General features: G+C 42.4%; 3 protein-coding genes across 6 annotated transcripts; all 3 read right to left on the bottom strand.

Moving 5' to 3' along the window:
* Positions 1-2,158: 2,158 nt before the first annotated feature.
* On the bottom strand, positions 2,159-6,081 carry LOC146388519 (galectin-3-binding protein A-like). Of its 2 annotated transcripts, none has more exons than XM_084925887.1 (5): positions 5,687-6,081; positions 4,748-4,947; positions 3,906-4,040; positions 3,516-3,807; positions 2,159-3,375 (listed from the first exon to the last, which is right to left on the bottom strand). In XM_084925887.1, exons 2-5 carry the CDS (start codon positions 4,827-4,829, stop codon positions 2,280-2,282), a joined length of 1,605 nt encoding a protein of 534 aa, XP_084782013.1. In that variant the 5' UTR covers positions 4,830-4,947; positions 5,687-6,081; the 3' UTR covers positions 2,159-2,279. The 2 variants fall into 2 exon arrangements, with proteins under 2 accessions (XP_084782013.1, XP_084782015.1); XM_084925889.1 differs by having other exon boundaries at positions 5,683-6,081.
* A 115-nt stretch (positions 6,082-6,196) lies between these two features.
* cant1a (calcium activated nucleotidase 1a) lies at positions 6,197-12,404 on the bottom strand. Of its 3 annotated transcripts, none has more exons than XM_084925892.1 (5): positions 12,296-12,386; positions 11,500-11,573; positions 7,556-8,224; positions 7,240-7,443; positions 6,197-7,150 (listed from the first exon to the last, which is right to left on the bottom strand). In XM_084925892.1, exons 3-5 carry the CDS (start codon positions 8,199-8,201, stop codon positions 6,780-6,782), a joined length of 1,221 nt encoding a protein of 406 aa, XP_084782018.1. In that variant the 5' UTR covers positions 8,202-8,224; positions 11,500-11,573; positions 12,296-12,386; the 3' UTR covers positions 6,197-6,779. The 3 variants fall into 3 exon arrangements, with proteins under 3 accessions (XP_084782018.1, XP_084782017.1, XP_084782016.1); XM_084925891.1 differs by having other exon boundaries at positions 11,500-11,626; XM_084925890.1 differs by lacking the exon at positions 11,500-11,573 and having other exon boundaries at positions 12,296-12,404.
* Positions 12,405-13,539: 1,135 nt separating this feature from the next.
* syngr2a (synaptogyrin 2a) lies at positions 13,540-16,920 on the bottom strand. Its single transcript, XM_084925893.1, has 4 exons — positions 16,723-16,920; positions 15,051-15,288; positions 14,797-14,930; positions 13,540-14,714 (listed from the first exon to the last, which is right to left on the bottom strand). The coding sequence occupies exons 1-4, from the start codon at positions 16,819-16,821 to the stop codon at positions 14,511-14,513; spliced, it is 675 nt and encodes a 224-aa protein (XP_084782019.1). The 5' UTR covers positions 16,822-16,920; the 3' UTR covers positions 13,540-14,510.
* Positions 16,921-17,737: the final 817 nt, after the last annotated feature.

The raw sequence follows: 17,737 nt of genomic DNA on the forward strand, positions 1-17,737 counted from the left end.
AATTCAATTTAATTCACTAAAACTTTATTGATCCTGAAGGTTGACCCCGAAGGAAATTGGGTTAAGGCTGCCGACCTTTGCCAGCGCCATCTTACCCTTCCGACCATACATACATTACACAAACATCACATGGGGTAGACAGGTCAGAGAGGTATAACAATGGAAAATACACAACATGAGGAGAGACGAGGAGAAAAAAGAACTCCCCCCAGACTGAGCTCCAACAGGGAGATCAGTTTGAGAACAGAAAAAAACACCTCAGCACATAGAACATGAATCATCACATCTGACAACATGGAAGACATAAGCTTCGAAGGCGTTTGGAGGGGGTGGGGGGTGAGTGTAGGTCTGTGTCAGTGTACATGCGTGTGTGTGTGTGTGTGTTCCGTGTTCAGCCGAGAGAAAGTGTCCCTTCACCCGGTTAAGCAAAAGTCAACAATCTTCGGTCGACTCGGGTGGCCTTGAAGGAGGGGGAAGAGAGTCACAACACAGTCTTGTTTTCTAAAGGAGAGAATTGTTATTCCTGTCAGCTTTTGCCTTGAGCATCCGGCTGGCACCAGGGGGGCCGCATGAGATGAAGATAGTAGCTGTTTTGGTTAGTGCGAACAAACTGCTTCCAATTTTACAGTTGGTCTAATGTCCGTCACTGGTCACCAGGTCTCTCAATTCCTGTTCTTCTTCTTCAAGATGTTGTCCATATTGCAGAGCCATGAGCTTCTCCAAGATCTTATCCTTATTGTGTTCCAAAAAAAAAACACAGTCTGAGTACTCGCAGCCCTGCCCATCGTATATCATGTTGGCCAGCCTTGTGGGATTTTGAACAGCTGTAGCCGCTTCTTGTTCTTCGATGAGCCAGGTCTGAGCCAGCTCCAATCAGCCAGAACTCTCTTATCATGGTTCCGAATTGGTAGATGTCATTCAAAGTCCTCCATCGAGAGTGTCGCCAGACACACGACGCAACCGACTATCGAGTATCCGGCAGCAAACGTCTCTGCAGGACAATCAGGCTCTCCCAGGCCCAGGAGTTGTCAGTTTCGTTAAGGGACCAGTTGATCAAATCCATAATTCTTCTTTAGGTTTTTAGAGAACAAGTCTGGGAGACTCTATTAGGGTTAGAGAATAAGCAAGACTATACAAAGACATGAGAAGCCAACCAGGAAAGATAGGGGAGAGGGAGAAGGAGAATGTGCGACCGCCTCCGTCAAGAGCCAAGAGAGAAGGCAACAAAGTAATAGAGCATGTTGGTTTATTGGTTTGTTTTTTATTCAGTAGCAGTCAAGAGGCAACTTTGCCGGCCTCTTTTGACGATCGTCAAGGCCTTTAGTGGACTAGTAGCTAAACTGTCCAGCAAGATTAAAATCTTTAAAGAAAACTAACAAAACAATGAAAACTAGAAGTAAAAAGTCCAAAGCCAGAGTCCAATTTGGGATTACTCTGACTATGACTGTGTTTTATATTAAAGCAAGAATGTTGTAGTGAAATGAGATAAAATATTTATAAAGGGGGAAAATCCCACAAACCTCCAAGTGCACTTGAAAAGCTCGCAGAAGAAGGCTAACCTAGCTTACCTTGAAGGTAAGAGAGCACGCCCAACCCCCATCCCCAGAAGCAGAAGCTAACCCCAGGAAAGGCAACGTGACAGGCAAGGCAATGTCATCTGGACCAGCTGTCTTCCCACTCTTCATAGAAGTCCTCACTTCCTCCTTAGTAATCCTTTGTCTTTCCTTTAAAGGTGGAAGTACTCCTTCCACTTTTAAAGGACACTCTTCACTTCTCCTTGATCACCCTAACCTGTTGCACAACTCTTCTCTCTCTTTGCTTAGCCAGTTGATAAAAGTCCTTTTTTCTTTCCTTAGTGTCTAGCCTCTCACGTACAATATCAGTCGGCCGTCTTGTCCTTAAACATCGGATTATTGTGCTGAATTACATGATTTGACTGTAATGACATCTGTGTGATGGGCCACCACATAAGCGCCCAGACTTAACAGTGTAAATCCTGGCCTGGTGATTTTTATGACAAATGTCGAATTTATAAGACAAACACAAAAATGGTATAGAACTCGCATTTTATCTGTCAATAAACTATGCTAGGATGGTTATATGAGGCAAAAGATATTTTTTCACATATTTGTCAGAAATACTTGTCAGTAGTCAAAACAATTATGACTCACATGGATAATATTGGTTGTTTCTTTATTACTTCATGGACTACAGAGTGATTTGGTCAGTTATTGAGAATACAAAATGATGAACGCATTGATCCTGAAGCTGACGCTGCATCACACGTACTCTGGTGTCACTACAATCTGGTAGGTGAACTGGTCATCAGGACAGGGATAAGGAAGGACCTGAGTAGCATTCGCAGAGATGGAAGCCATATTGCTTTTGAAGTCCTGGATTTGACAAACATACTGGCCCTGGCAGACCAGCAAGATCCGGTTACGAAAGAGGATTTCACTTTTGCTGATGTAGTTTTGGGGTGTCAGCTTTGCCACAGGAAAAGACTCACATCTCACACCATGGTTTGAACATTCCTGCCTGTTCATGAGAATATTTGCTTGCCACCTCTTTACAGTGTCCTTGAAGATGAGGCTGTTGTGAACAGGTGTGCTAAATGACTTGGATCTGGTTTGACTGTAGGAAGAAGTTTCATAGCCATAGCCGTGGATATAGCGGTTATTGTAGCGCTGCCGTTTGTCAATCGGTCTTGAGTGGGTTTGAGAGGATGATGTTCTGATTGAAAGCTCTAAAACGATGCTCCAGGGCTCAGCAGTGTAAATCCTGGGCTGGTAATTATTATTTTCTTTGCCGAACTTTTGCTTTGTCAGATTACTGAAGAGGAGCACATTAAACTGAAAAGCTTTCAACATATTATCACGATACATGGTCTTGTGAGTGCTGTAGAGCGGAGAGCTGGACTCGATCACATACAGCTTCTCAGCAGGAATCATAGGAAAACGAATGCGTCCCAACAGATCAGCCTGCGTTTCCAAATCGATGGAGTTGCCTTTCTCACTGATCCATCTCTCTACAGACTGCAGCACAAAATATTCATCTGGCGCCACCAAATCTGAGCGAGTAAGAAGAGCTCTAAGAAGCCCCACTGAGAGGCCGGACCAAGCTGGAGACCTGGTCAGGTTTTGGTAGTTCCAGGCCATGTACTGGACACAGTTCTCCTCAAGCACTAAGTCCTTGGTCTCCACTGCATACTTGTAAAAAGACACCTGGTTGTGAAAGGTGGAGTCTTCTGGGAGGATTTTAGAAAACAGTCGGCCAATGTCCTCCATCAGCTGCTTTAACCCAAAATTAGAAGCCATTTGGTGGAGACACAGTGCAGAGGAGAGGGTCACATCCATCTTACGGGTGTAAATGTACCTAATGAAGATCAGATTATCGAATATTAGAATATTTCATGTTTGAATTTGTACACATTTGTAGATGATTGCAAAACATTTAGATGTTTTAAAGAATAAGTCATCTACTGCAAATGCAGCAAAACATTACGTTCATTATACCTGATGAAGGAGGTGAAATGTGGCTGGCAGGGCAAGCTGAGGTTGACTGTGATGTTAGTAATCCCCACTGAAGCATTAAAGAATGGGATTTGTGACAGGATCATTTTGTGAGCACAGATGGTTTTCTCACTTATCTCTGGGGTCCCATCCTCCTGTTTGTTCCCAGTAGGACTCTGCACTACGATCAGGAAGTCACAGCCATTTCCATCATCAAAGATTTGGCTGAGAAAGTCAGAAAGAATGATACTGTGGTCCAGTGATTGTGTAGAATCATTAATGTCCACATTAATGCCTGAAAAAGAATAATTAATTAAGCATTGATGCCACATACCACATCAGTGCTACTATGGGTTCTACATAAAGTTTTTTTGTAAGAGTTTTGATACCTACTTCCTGTTTCACAAACTACTCCAACATCTTCTTTGTGTGTGCAGTCAGTGTCTCCCCAGCCTTTGAATTCACAGGTGAAGAGATGTGTTTCTGTGCCTTTACAGTTTACATCATCAAGCCAAATAGGTCCAGGCGCTACAATGGAAATAGATGCAACACTCAAAAAAACTGAATCATCTTGCCATAACATATTAGGCAGCACTCATTCACTCACCTACCCTTTTGCTAGGTACACCTTGCTGGTACTGGGTTGTACCTCTGGGTTGTTTACACCAAATTCTAACATTATCATCCACATTGTGTAGCAGAAATCAGGACTCAGCACACCAGGAAAGAGTTTTTCCAATATCCTATTGTCCAATTTGGGCAAGCCCATGCAAACTGTAGACAGGGTGACTCAGTTTGTGCAATCTGAGCCTGCAAAGACCTCTGGCATCAACAAGGTATTTTTGCCGAGACATCCGATACTCACCGGATACTTTTTCTTTTTCAGACTGTTCTACAGGTGCTTGTGCAGTGAAATCCAAATAGGTCAGCAGTTTGTGAAACACTCACACCAGCCATCTAGCACCAACATCCATGCAACATTCAAAGTCACTGAAATCACCTTTCTTCCTTATTCTGTTGCTCAGTTTGAACTTCAGTGACTCCAACCATGCCTAATTTCCTAAATACACTGAGTTGTGATTGGTTGCTTAGAAATCTGCGTAAATAAGTGTACCTAAAAGTGGTTGGTGAGTGTACACATACATGTAGAGTTGTTTGTTTAAACTGAAATCACAAACTACAATTTCAATCATTTCACTGCCCTCTGGTGGTGGATCAGTGGAAATAAAAGCCACCTTGTCCGTAGTCCTTCCCAGTCACAATAGATTTGGCTCCAGGGAAGTTGAGCTGGCGACACAACACCCGGGCGTCAGCCATGTCCCAGTTGTCGTCACACACTGTTCCCCATTTCCCATCATGGTAGATTTCCACACGGCCCTCTGACACGTTCTTAGAGCCGAACAGCCTCACATCACCTTCCCGTGGCTCATGATTTCTGTGTATTCAAAATAATAAAATAATTTTTTTTAAAAAGCCAGAGTAAATACATACATTTTTATTTCATATTGAACAATATTAATATTGTTAGCTCATTTTGCATCCTGTAAAAGATCAATTAAAGCAAAATAAAACAAAAAACTATTTTTATGACACTGTATACCAACCCTGAATTTTCTATTTTGCTTTTTGGCTTTTGTTGCTCTCTGAACCTTTGAATTAATTAAACACACTTTTATTTATATTTTGCCAAGAAACTACAACAATGAAATTACCGTCTATGAGTAAGCACTTGGTGACAGTGGGGAGGAAAAACTCCCTTCTAGCAGGAAGAAACCTCCAGCAGAACCAGGGAGGGGCAGCCATCTGCCACAGCAGCAAGACATTAATAATAACTGACAATGTTCTGAAAACACTGAGAAAGCAATCAATCGCTGCTGTATCCCACAAATAACTTCATTTTGTGTATAAAAGGTGCCTGATATGAGGTACATCAGTTAAAAACTATTCCAAACCAGCCAGTACATTTATCAAAGATAGTCAAACAAGACTGCATGTAAAGAGAGCACAGTGAGAGTTTCAGGTCTCCAAAGCCCGAGAGCCGTTATGTAACTAACTAAATGATCATAGTCATTACATAACTTTGATACTAACGTATATTATTTACACTTTTTTTATTATGTGTAATTATAAAACTAGGAATATACTTAAAAGTATTTGTGGTTTGGATTACTCACTCAAAATGTCAAATTTGTATGCCCCTCCAGAGACGTACAGAAGTAGGAGAAGACAAAGACTATTTCGAGGCGGGAGCATTTCCAACAGCTAGTGCACGACTCTAACACAAAGACAAAAAAAATAAGAAGCGGCAAATGACACATGCTCCATCTGCTTTACTTTACGTCCTAAAATTATCCTCCAAAGAATAAATAATCAACCTGCTCAGTACTTCCAAAGAGTTTATACTATATATTTCCCTGAGATAGAGAGGAAGATCTATTCAAATTCAAACTGATTGCACAAAAAATTAAAAGGTGAAAGTTTAAATACAAACTTACCTAAATCCTTACGTGCAATAAAAATGCATTACCTTCTTTCCTGTGGTTACGAAGTTGTGTTTGAGGTCTGTGAGCACATACCTGATTGCACAACTGCTCTTGGTTTAACAGGAACTTGTTTGAGGACAATGTCTAACTTTGGCAGATTGTGTTTTGAACATGTAAAAAGATATGACAGGACTCAGAAAATAGGAATTAAGATTTTACTCAGTCACCTCCCTCCACACACACACACACACACACACACACAAAAAAAAAACAAAACAAAACTACATAGGATAAAATCACCAAAACATTCTTCAAACAATATACAGGATTAAAAACAAGGCTTTTGCTATCCCACTGACAATACTCATGTGGACAGAGTGATACTATGGAAAATGGAGCAAAGGGGAAAAAACCTTAGACCTTCTGAGTGTGTATAGTGTGTGCATAAAGATGAATTTTTCAGGGGGAAAAAACCAAAGCAAATCACAGTCTGATAAATTAGCTTTTGTACATTCATTATAAGAAAGGCTACAGTACTGTTTAAGCCCACATTTGGCCTAGGAAGAACGCAGTCCACCACAACCAGATCCGCACATTCTTGAAACTTTACTCTTTCAGCCATTAGTTCTTTTATTTGTATTGACGATGTCGCTTCAACGGTTGGAGTTATGTGTTTTAGACTCAATGAGGAAGCAGCGAGTGCAAAAAGTTCAACAGTGACTGTAAACAAACTAGAACCACAGTGAAGTGGCCTCAAGTGTGAGTGTCTCTGTGTGTGAGCCCTCTATATAAACTCCAAGCCCTCATATTTTACATCCCCGATCTTAGTTTCAGGCAAAAGGATGCGCCCATCAAGTGTGAAGGCCATAATGTACGTGGCAATCTTCCCAGCGTCCTCTTCAGACTTGAGCGCCAGGATGATCTGGTCATCAGTGTTGGGGACAAACTTGAAGGAGGAGAAACCGTGGGTAGGATTAAGTACACCCACTCGGCTGACTTTGATGTCGTTGAAATCTGGCGAGCAGCTAAGGACGAGGTTCGTGCCGCGTCTCTCGTCCGCCGTCTCTTCGTAGCGCTCGCTGCTCGCGCGGCGAGGAAGGAAAAACCAGCGCTGTAGGGTGTCGCTCCATGCTGCAGACTCGTGAATCAAATAGCCTGAGGAGATTCGGGGAAATACGGTAATGAGTAAAGCATGGAGATGGAAACGGAGGCGGCTGTTAGCAAGATCAGATCTGCATGTTTACCTGGTTGCTCTATCCCTGCGGCGGACTTCAGGGATTTGTACTTGGGAACCCAGTTCTTGTGCTGTACGTCGCCTCTGAAGCCCACGACTTTCACCCATTCTGGATTGTTGTTGACAAATTCGCCTTCAGTGGTGGTCCACTCTTTCCCGAGACCGCCAACATACAGGTGCTCGTCCTTCACTGCCAGCCATTCGGCTTTGAATCCTATCAGATGAAGGCACCATGTAAATGCGAAGCAAATGAAAAGTGGAAACAAATCATCTAAAAGTACACAAGATCGAACTGTTTATAACAGAGATATCAGTGCAACACCAACCTTTTGCAATGCTGCCATCGCCATCGGGTAAGATGACCCAGGGTACAGCCTTTTCTCCATCTATATGGTAGACTACACCCGTTCTGTCATCGACACTGTAAAGCTTCCCATTGAACACCACCAGCTCAGACAGCTCCATGCCCCTGCCTTTCTCCGACAGGTGGCTTTCCAGCACCACCCTGTCAACATCCCATTCAACGGCCACCTTGTCACCGCTCTCTGACACCAGCAGGTACCCCCGCCGCATGTAGCTGAACCACGTCATCTTCTTGTCGCCGAGAGAGCTGGTGTCCAGGTCAGCGATGACGCCGATGCGATAGCGGGTGCCCTGCGGCGTGCGCTCGGGTGGACTGAGGGGGTAGGTGTCGTTGTACTGCAAATCCGACAGGTGGCCGTCGCTCGGGTTGACTCTCCAGCTGCGTGAGCCGTAGGAGCGGTACCGTAAGCCCGAGCTGAAGTGCATGAAAAGCAGCAGGATTAAGGCCACAGAGCCAGCTACTGCCACGATGGGCCTCCACTTAAGGCGGAACCGGGGGTCGGTGGCATTGGCCATGGAAGCCAACATGGGGAGGCCTCCTACGGAGATACGCAGCGGGTTCATAGGCTCATTATGCTCAAGTCGAGTATAGCCTGGAGAAGCAGGCATGGGGGAACCAGGCTTGGAGTGACCTACAGAAAAATAGAGAGAATGTGAGTTCACTGTCAGAGAGGCCACTGGAAAATACTTCAGTCTGGTTCTCTGGTGTCAACATGGAGGTTATCGGAGATCGTTTTTTCAGCACCAAGCCACAGTGAGGTCATCTATTCACATAAAGTTGCTCTAGCCCAGGTGTGTCGAACTCCAGGCCTCGAGGGCCGATGTCCTGCATGTTTTAGATGTGTCCTTGATCCAACACAGCTGATTCAAATGGCTAAATTTCCCCCTCAACATGTCTTGAAGTTCTCCAGAGGGCTGGTAATGAACTAATCATTTGATTCAGGTGTGTTGACCCAAGGTGATATCTAAAGCCTGCAGGACACCGGCCCTCGAGGCCTGGAGTTTGACACCCTGCTCTAGCCCTTACGAAATGAACACGTATCATACCTGTGAGCAAACACCAAAACTACAACAATGGGGTTGGTTGATCCTAAATCACGAGCAAAGGTCGCAACCTCGGCTTGTAGTTAAAACACGACTTTCCAAAATGACAACGCAAAAGTATTAACAAAAAAATCGAAAAACGACAATTCGTTTTTTAACCAAAAGGCTCATTTTAGTCATTTATCTTAATCCACAAATGATAGAATGAACGCAATTAAAATAATTAACTTCAACTTACACACTTCCATAAGCGATGGCAGGCAGATGACTCATTTCAGGTTATAGTTTCATTCTTTTTTTTTTGGTTTAATTATCCTACTAAGTGTTAGAGTCAGAGCGGACAAAAGCGAGTCCACTGGTTGAACATTGATTGCTTAGAAGGAGGAAGAAACCGCTCTAGGTGAATATCAAATACAAATACAGGCCACCAAGCGCCCGACAATGAGTCTTGTCGACGTGGTGATGGGAGGAGCTTGCTCTGAGGTAACAAGAGGGCGGCTGAACAAGTTATTCAGGAAGTATACAATCACTGAGCAACTGTCACACTGATGAGCCGTCAGATGTAGTGTAATGATATGGTAAACATGAGTGTTGAAATGTACAGTGGCCAATAATTCAAACTATCTATTGATTTACTGCAAAAAGTCCAGCCGCTTTAAAGATATATTCAGACATCTTCTGTCATATCTGAATATATCTGATTTTTTGTGTGCGTGAGCCGTTGTTCAAATAAAGACGGCTGAAGAAGGACAGAGAGTACAAATTATTGTCATTCAATAAGCTGTCAGAAAACTTAAAAATCCTGCCCGACCAGCTGTCCAAAAGCCCATCGTATTAATTAAAAATATATAAAATAAAGATTGTTACAATTGGATTAATCTGTCAGGACCTTCTGTCCCTTCTTCCCTGTTTTTATTTCAGGTAAATCATCCAAACTTGTGAAGTTTTCACCCCTTTTTGAATTGCAGCGTCCTAAATATTTTGTTTTCGGATAAAACACGTGATAGTGAGATAACAGATAAATAGCGGGATTAATTGGGAATCATTTAAACAACGCATTTTTATTTTACTTTACAAGCTCACATAGAGCTGAAAGGCCTGTAACTTGGGAAAACTACATTCCTGTTATTTGCTTACACACCCAATAAACTAGTGCGTGTGACCTTTCAGCTGAATCAACACAACCCAAACACAGCAGTGGAACTGTCCGCTGTTAGAGGGTCTCCTGAAAAGCTCTGCAACCCTAAAGCTCCTCTGAGCCCAGCTGCCGCAGGATCATACCCCGAAACCTGAACGCGTTTCTTAAAGGGGAGCAGGAGCTGAAAGGCTCTTTCATACGAGGGCCCTGAGCCAAACAGCCGTCCGTTGTGGCAGCAGCATCGGGTCTCCCTCTCTGAGGCCCGCCACTGTACCTACACTCAGTGAGTGGCTGAGAATAGAAACAGTGTTGCTGATTAACTGTTGGTGTAAAAATTGCTTGTGCCCCACAACACAATCAGATGACGCGGCTTACCCCTTCGTCTCCTCCTGCCCGCACGCTGATCCTGTGTCATTAAGTTTACTCCATAGGTCCTTCCACAAGTAGTCCTGAGCTCGAAAGCTGTCTTTCTCCCCACTGATCATTTGCACTGCAACCATGACTATGTTGTTACAAAGCCAGTGAACTTTACCTACACTTGGAGGATTATCACCAAGTCCAAAGGGGCAAAGCCTTTTGAGAGACAACGCAGTTCATTCAGTTTGTTATTAATCACCACCTATGAATGAACAGGTAACGAGGGTTACGAAAATCTTTATTAAGTGCTCAGCGACTATCGGCATAAAGGTGAAAAGCCACAGCCCTGGACATATGAATAGAAGTTAGCTGCAAACCTACAATCAGAGGCGTTCCTGTGATGTAATCATTACACTGCGAGCAGCATAGTCGCACAGGAAACCTCACTGACTCTGAGATGCAGTAATGTCTGTTAATAAGTGATTAACACCTTCTGGGCTTTAGTTGGAAACATGTTAAGAGCACAGACAGCTTCTTCAAAAGCAACCTTTCAGCTTCTCAGCCCGATACTTTCATGTTTCAGATTCCCCACACAGCGAAGATGACCTAATAGACAAGACTGCAGCGCTGGGTGATCAGAAGACACTTAAAAGTTTGGGATGAATTTGAAATAGCCTTTGTTTTTAAAGAAAAGCACAGACGTTTCCCTCTAATATAACACTGGTGATGGTGATAATGGTGAAAGGCTGCTCATTGGAATGATCACGTTCCACTTATGTTAACAAAGCTGACGGCATTTCTCCTAAAATGAACCAATAGATTTGGCTAGTTGTGTCTCTGCAGCTGCACCGCACCTCAAAACATCCGTTTAACAACATCAAACAAGCAAAATTAAAAACGTAAGAGTTCAACCTGAGCATCAGAATGGGGAAGAAAGGTCACTAAAGTGCCTTTCAACTTCACATGGTTGCTGGTGCCAAACTGATGATTTTTCCACACAACCATCTCTAGGGTTGTGATCCCTAGAGGATGGTCCACAAGGGAGAAAAATACCAGTGTGTGGCAGTGGGTGGACATGCCTCTCAGAGGAGATTAGTCTGGGCTGCTTCAAGTCGTTAAATGAGCACTTATTAGAAGCAAGGTATGCATGTCTGAATGCACAACACATTGCCCCTTGAAGCAGACGGGCTACAGCAGCAGAACGAGTGAGATGAAGACTCCAGGAACACTTGTGGCCTTCATCGGGGTCATTCAGGCCACAAGCCGAAATGTGTTGGCCTGCTAATAAAGTTGTTCCCTAGTGTTTCATGTGTTGCTGGAGTCTTCACCTCACCAGGTCCATAGTGTGCCATGGACCTCTTCACGCACCTTGGAAGTAGGTGAAGTTGTGCCAGAAACGTTTGGATCTCTACAGCAGCAGAAGACCACACCAGGTGTCTCTCCTGTCAGCCAAGAACAGGAAACTGAAGCTACGGTTTACACAGGCTCACTAAAACTGGATAATAGGTCAGAAAAATGACAATCAGACACATTATAGTCAAGCATTTTAATCTGTTTGCAGGTCTCTAAGTTACTTGAATAATTTAAAGTTCTCTAAACCCACCCCTGCCTGGTAGCAACTGTGCATAATGTTGAGTAAGTGTCCTTTCAAACGCCTCTCTGACCATAAACTTGCCTCTGTGCTCCCATAAACGATGACATCTGGTAGGGCTGACCTTCAAAGTGTGTGTGAGGCCAATAAACACTTTTACTGAGTACTTTAACTCGGGTTTTAAATGCCCTGCGTGTCAAGGAGCCACGAACAAATGTGTATCACACACTATGGACCTGATGTTACGTGGTTGCGCTGTCTGCAGATTCCCAGAAGATAACAGAAGCTGCGGGTGAACCAGGACAATACCCAAGTTTTTATTTCCAGGCCTTTAAGCGCTGAGACACTAAACCTGTAAGGGAATTAAATGTCTGCCGGACCATCATAGTTGATTTTCTCGGTGAAGAAGGCGAAGCTTTTGGACTGACACACGCGATCATCTCATTTGCAAGCGTGCTTTTAGCTGCTGTGGCTCTCTCCTGCCAGGAGCTCAGAGGTTAAAACGCAGATGCCGTCAGTAACGGCCACCTGAAACGTTTCCGATCAAACCCCTCCTCCCGCTTCGTTACTCACCGCAGATGTGATCTTCAGCTCTCAGTCCGCCGGTGGTCGGAGCTTGGGTGTCATTATTGTGTCGCTTCCTTCCTCGGCCCCTTTTCCTCTTTTTGCGTTGTCCGGACAGCCGATCATTACTTCCTATGTCAGTTTGATGACGACAGCACCATGTCGCGCTTACGTGTAGTCGATGCAGAGGGAGGGGGGAGAACGCTGCCTTCAGGGGCTGTCGGAAATATGACAACTTAAAGTTTCAGCCTACCTGTGAGAATTATTATACTTTTATTATGTTTTATGGATTTCTTTAGAATTTAATTTAGTTTTACATACATTAAATAATGCAAAGAAAGACCAAAATGTAAACATGTCTCTCTATTGGTGAAAAAAAAAACAGAATAAGGAATGCTAAAGAGACTTTGAGATGTTTCATTTATCTATTTAAATATTGTGTGTTGTGGATGTTATTTTTTACGATGTATTTTAGAATCTTTTTTTATGTTATGGGTTGTGTGGCTGCTACCTTGGCCACGAGATCACATCTATCTTTCTTTCTTTTACAGGTTGTGTTTATCACATTTAAGAAGTTCAGAACATGTGTCACATACACACTTTGCTCAAAGGTATATAGGCTTTATACCTTTATGCCTGGAAGCCTTTATGATAAAGGCTTACAGTACTGTAAGAGATAAGCTACTATTCCATGTTTATTATGATTCATATTATTGGATAGAGAAGACAGGTGTTAGAATATGAGCATTCACTCTAGATTTTGTGTAGATTTCTCAAATAAAAGTATAAACCAGTGTCTATTTAAGTTTGTTACAATGAAAATTCTGCCGTAATTAAGACAAAAACCTAACTTTGTATATATTTCTTTGCTTTATTGCAGTTCATTTTTAATTGATATTTTTATTTTATCCTGTTTTAAGCCTTACTTTTTAAAAATCCCCTTCAGGGTTGCATCAGGAAGGACTACTGCTGTAAAACTCAAATCAAACGTAGAGCTTCCCGTTGTGGTCTCCTCTTAAGACAAGGGAGCAGCTCTCACTTCTACTTACTTTTATTTTAACCTATAATACATTACTCAAATCTTAGTACCTCAGTCGTTGTTTGGATCCTGCTGTCTCCACAGCTCAAGTGTTCCTCCACATTTACTATTCAAATATTTGACAAAGGTGCAGGGGCAGGAACTACACACAGTCTTGCCTTTTCTTTTAAAGAAGTCTGACTCAGAGTTTTAAAACACTCCGTCTGATACAGGATCACTGTGCAAGGCACTTTAATGAGGAACATTTGCAAAGCGGTGACAAAGCAAAAGTGCAGAGGAGAAGAAAAAGCAAGGGGGGAAAAGTAATGTGGAAAATGATTCAATTTGATTGTCATGTACCTGAATTTAACAGTATTAAAAAAGAAAAATACCAAATTTGCCACAACATCAAAGAATTGCTAAACCTATGGCTGAGACATTTATGGCATTGATTACTTTAAAAATCCTAAGCAAAGAATACAACAGAAGAATCCAATACAAATCAATCAAAACACCTGTAAAAGCCAAACTATAAAAAGAAGCGAATGTGACAAATTAAAATGTCAAACAGAAACAAACTGAGTTTTTCAGTGCATGAAAGCCTATTTAGTGGTTGATTACTTAATAAAAAGACACAAACACGTGGCATTACAGTAGTTATAGACTTCCGATACTTGTGATCTACCAACTAATTGAATAATATGAGTTTGCAATGTGGTGAAAGAGCAGTATACTCAGCTGTATGTTTGAATTGCAGTTACTGAAGTAAACACTGAACAGTTACATATTCAGTAAAAATTTTCAATGCAAACCAGATTTCCTAAAGAATTACACTAAGTCTAACCTTTCTGATAATTAGTGCTTTGATAGGAACAGCAGCAAACTGCACTCGCAATAGTAACTAAAGGAGGCACTGAAAAATCTGCAGCGGTTTTGGTACAAATGCAACTCAGGCGTGGCCATGCTCTCTCTCTCATTTTTATTTTTTTTTTAACCAAGACAATCACCCGCTAGCAAATAAAAGAACATCTTTAGACTTTACCCGCTGTGAACAACACAGCAAAACTTCCACCATTGCAGGAAACTAAAAAGATATCAGTGCACCCAGAAAACCAAACGCGTTCAGCAGGAACAGAAGGGGGAGTGCACACACATATTTAAAAAGAAAACTTCCTCATTTGATTCCTGCCTTTGAATCTTAGTCTTTCAATAAGATGGAGGCTGATACGCTCCTGGAGTCTCCTGGGTGTTGGAGAAAGGTGACTGCTGATAGCCAGAGGGCCCGCTGGTGCTGGAGTAGGGGCTGCTCTGGTAAGGAGCATTGTGGTCGTTGGCTGGGTCTCTGTATTCCTGCTCGAATTCATTCACTCCTTGGCGATACCTTGCAAGTGCAAAGTAGGTCAAAAGGCTCTGTAGAGAGAACTTTGAATTAGTGCTCAGATCTTTTATCACAGCAAATTCAAAGCTAGCGCGAACTCTGCCTCAGCCTCACCCAGGTGATGATCGAGAAGAAGGAGAAGGCAATGACACCTCGGGCAGCATCGGCCACGACTTGTTCGTTTGTCGTCTTGGACCACAGGCTTGTCAGGACGCAGAAGCAGATGAACCACAGGAACGTCCACACCGCTGTCAGGTGTTCACAGGAGAGAAACATGTTTCATGTGTTAACTTTAAGTCTCACTTCCTGATTTATGGCACAGTTCCTTCATTAAACTATGTGGTGAAAAAATGAAAACCAACTCTTACCAGAGAAAGCAAGGTCACTTATTACAATGTATTTTCGGTCTTTGGCATTGCTGATGTTCGGGAAGTAGGCATCTAGCATGAGGAACAAAACACAAGCCAAGAAGGCCAAGACTCCGACTCCCACCCCGTAACTGCAAGCACTGTCAGTGCTGTGGAACATGCACTCGTTTTCAGCTTTTTCCTTCGTGTTGGTGTAGCCTTCGGCTGTGATGGTTGCAAAAACCACGATAGAGAATATCTGCAAAGACGGGACACAAAAAGGTCAAGGCCAAGTTTAAGCCACGCAGCTATGGAGTTTGCGGAATTACCATGACTCACATTACAAGAAAGCTTCTTTAATCAAAAAATAATATCTGTCAATCCAATCTAAACAAGTAAAACACCACCTTTTCAGCTATTCGTGACCCACATCCCCTTTTTCATAACACAGCTAACATGAAAAACATTACACAATTACGTGACACAAAATGAAAATACTACTTTTAAAAGGCAACCGAATCACCGAGTCACTGTTCACTCACGTTCTAGCTTCTTAATTCATGAAGACTTCATGCATTTTGTATGATTTTGAACAGGTTTTAAGCATTCTTATAAATACTCTACATGAAGACATCTGAAGAGAATATGAACTTATGGACAACCATTTGCCTGCAAAACCATGTTGGTTTTATTTATAACATTTGAACACTTAAACTTTCCTACAGAAGTTATTATAGTTTTGTATTCTTTTGAATTGTATTACATAGTGACTTTTCATTTTTCTTTCGGTTTAGTTTCAGTTAGTTTCCAGACTGGATTGACTTATTGCAGTTTACTTTATATTGTTTGAAAAGGTTTTAGTTTAATATTTATAAATTTCAGTGCTAGTTTTAGCCTTTGTTTTGATTATTATTGTATGGAGGGTGTATGTCAGAAGCGAGATTTAGGAAAATCAGTGCAGGAACCTTTTGAAAACAGTTGATTCATAGTTTTAGTTAAATAAAATATCCTTGTTTTCTACCCGTCTTGTTCACAGATGTAGGTTTTCACTAATAGGCCCACTGAACTTAAATGCATTTACCGGAAAGCAAATACTGTAGCACAACTTTTACTTGTCTGTTTTCTGTTAGTATTGCTTTTTTTCTTGCAAAGCACTGTGAAGGTGTGCATTAGTAACACTGCATACTTAATCTTCCACTGCAGTGCCTACACATTAAGCATTTCCAATCACCTGACAACTGGAGTTGACTTGACAACAGATGACGACGGAAGCTTCAATTTCTGACAATTATCTAAACTATAAAACTGCAAGAAAAAAGCAAACAACTCCTGTTGTTTTAACCTGTCTCGTTTTTAAACCACGGGAACACAGAAACTTTAAATTAAAAGTCTGCAGATCGCTTATCATCATGTGGCAGTTAGTGTGGTGACACAGCACTGGTCAGTTGCTAGTTATTATTAGCTACCATCAACCAGAGCCACAGAAACACCTTTTTTTTACACTTTACTGAAAGCTCATTAAAATGTTTAAACGTGACACTCAAATAATGTCCCGCGTTGACCGCACAAAAAGCTAAAAAAACACATTTTTCACTAATTTGGGTGGGCGCTGGCAGCGCACATCTGTTAAGCTAAACTCGGTGCAGTGACAGCTGGCTAACTGTGATGCTAACGTTTCCGTGAAGTCACTCACCCAGCTCAGGAAGCGCAAAATAGTTTGAGGCTGTTTTAGAAAGTTCGCTAAATCAAAGGCGCCACCGGCCAAAGAGGCCCCGTAAGCACTGTTCTGCATTTTCCCCGTGAAGAAAACCCCGACAGTCAGACAGTTTAAGGACAAACTGACAAGTCTTCCTGTCACAACTACGGCAGTTTCGATTTGTCAAAAAAACTTCCTCAAAACTTTTTTAACGCCGCCCCTGCGGCGATGCGTTCACGGGACTCCCGGAAGTTTAATTCTTCAACGCCGTGGATCTTACGGAGGCCGTGTTATTATGTAAACCTTGCTTTTACCGTGTTTGGTGTTCAAGGCCCATTTTCCCACCCAGAACTGCTTTGATTCCTCATGGTACAGATTCAACAAGGTGCTGAAAAGATTTTAGTGCATATTGACATGATAGCATCACACAGTGGCTCCAGATTTGCAAGCTGCACATCCATGATGTGAAGCATGGATGAACCAATCATGTGAACTATTCGAACACATCCCAAAGGTGCTCTTTGAGCTAAGATCTAATGACTGTCGAGCACTGAATGTGAGGTAAAGAAACCAGTTTAAGATGTTTTGACCTTTACCTGTCAGAAGCTGGTAGTCATAAAGGGATGGACATGGTCAGCAAGGTTATGGCATTTAAATGATGCTCAGTTGCTGCTAAGGGGCCCTAAATCTGCCCAAAAAATAAAATAAATAATAATATCCCCATACCATTACACCACCGGCAGTAGCCTATACCACTGATACAAGACAGGCTGGGTAGACACTTTCATGTTCAGAAATCAAGAATCATCAGTCCAGCCAACAGCTGTCTCATTTTCTTGAGCCTGTGTAAATTGTAGCCTCAGCCTCACGTTCTTAGCTGAGCTGACAGGATGCCCATGGGGTCTTCTCCTACTGTAGCCCATCTATGCCAAGGTTCAAAGTGTTGCTTGCTCTTTTATATACCTTAGTTGTAACAAATGGTTATTTGAATAACTTTTGCCACAGATGAGCA

This window comes from Perissodus microlepis, chromosome 4, assembly GCF_051167445.1.
Source record: "Perissodus microlepis isolate ML-2025 ecotype Zambia chromosome 4, ASM5116744v1, whole genome shotgun sequence".
In the NCBI taxonomy this organism is placed as follows: Eukaryota; Metazoa; Chordata; class Actinopteri; order Cichliformes; family Cichlidae; genus Perissodus; species Perissodus microlepis.

Excerpts from the sequence above, each read along its gene's own strand:
- LOC146388519 (XM_084925889.1), bottom strand. The coding sequence starts at position 5,765 with ATGCTCCCGCCTCGAAATAGTCTTTGTCTTCTCCTACTTCTGTACGTC. Across the intron at positions 4,948-5,682 it reads AAATTTGACATTTTGAGTGA|AAATCATGAGCCACGGGAAG; the intron begins GTAATCCAAACC and ends TTGAATACACAG. Across the intron at positions 4,041-4,747 it reads TGGGAAGGACTACGGACAAG|CGCCTGGACCTATTTGGCTT; the intron begins GTGGCTTTTATT and ends TTTCCATTGTAG.
- cant1a (XM_084925890.1), bottom strand. The coding sequence starts at position 8,201 with ATGCCTGCTTCTCCAGGCTATACTCGACTTGAGCATAATGAGCCTATG. Across the intron at positions 7,444-7,555 it reads CGATGGCAGCATTGCAAAAG|GATTCAAAGCCGAATGGCTG; the intron begins GTTGGTGTTGCA and ends TTCATCTGATAG. Across the intron at positions 7,151-7,239 it reads CGCAGGGATAGAGCAACCAG|GCTATTTGATTCACGAGTCT; the intron begins GTAAACATGCAG and ends GAATCTCCTCAG.
- syngr2a (XM_084925893.1), bottom strand. The coding sequence starts at position 16,821 with ATGCAGAACAGTGCTTACGGGGCCTCTTTGGCCGGTGGCGCCTTTGAT. Across the intron at positions 14,931-15,050 it reads AAGTGACCTTGCTTTCTCTG|CGGTGTGGACGTTCCTGTGG; the intron begins GTAAGAGTTGGT and ends AACACCTGACAG. Across the intron at positions 14,715-14,796 it reads TCTTCTCGATCATCACCTGG|AGCCTTTTGACCTACTTTGC; the intron begins GTGAGGCTGAGG and ends TTCTCTCTACAG.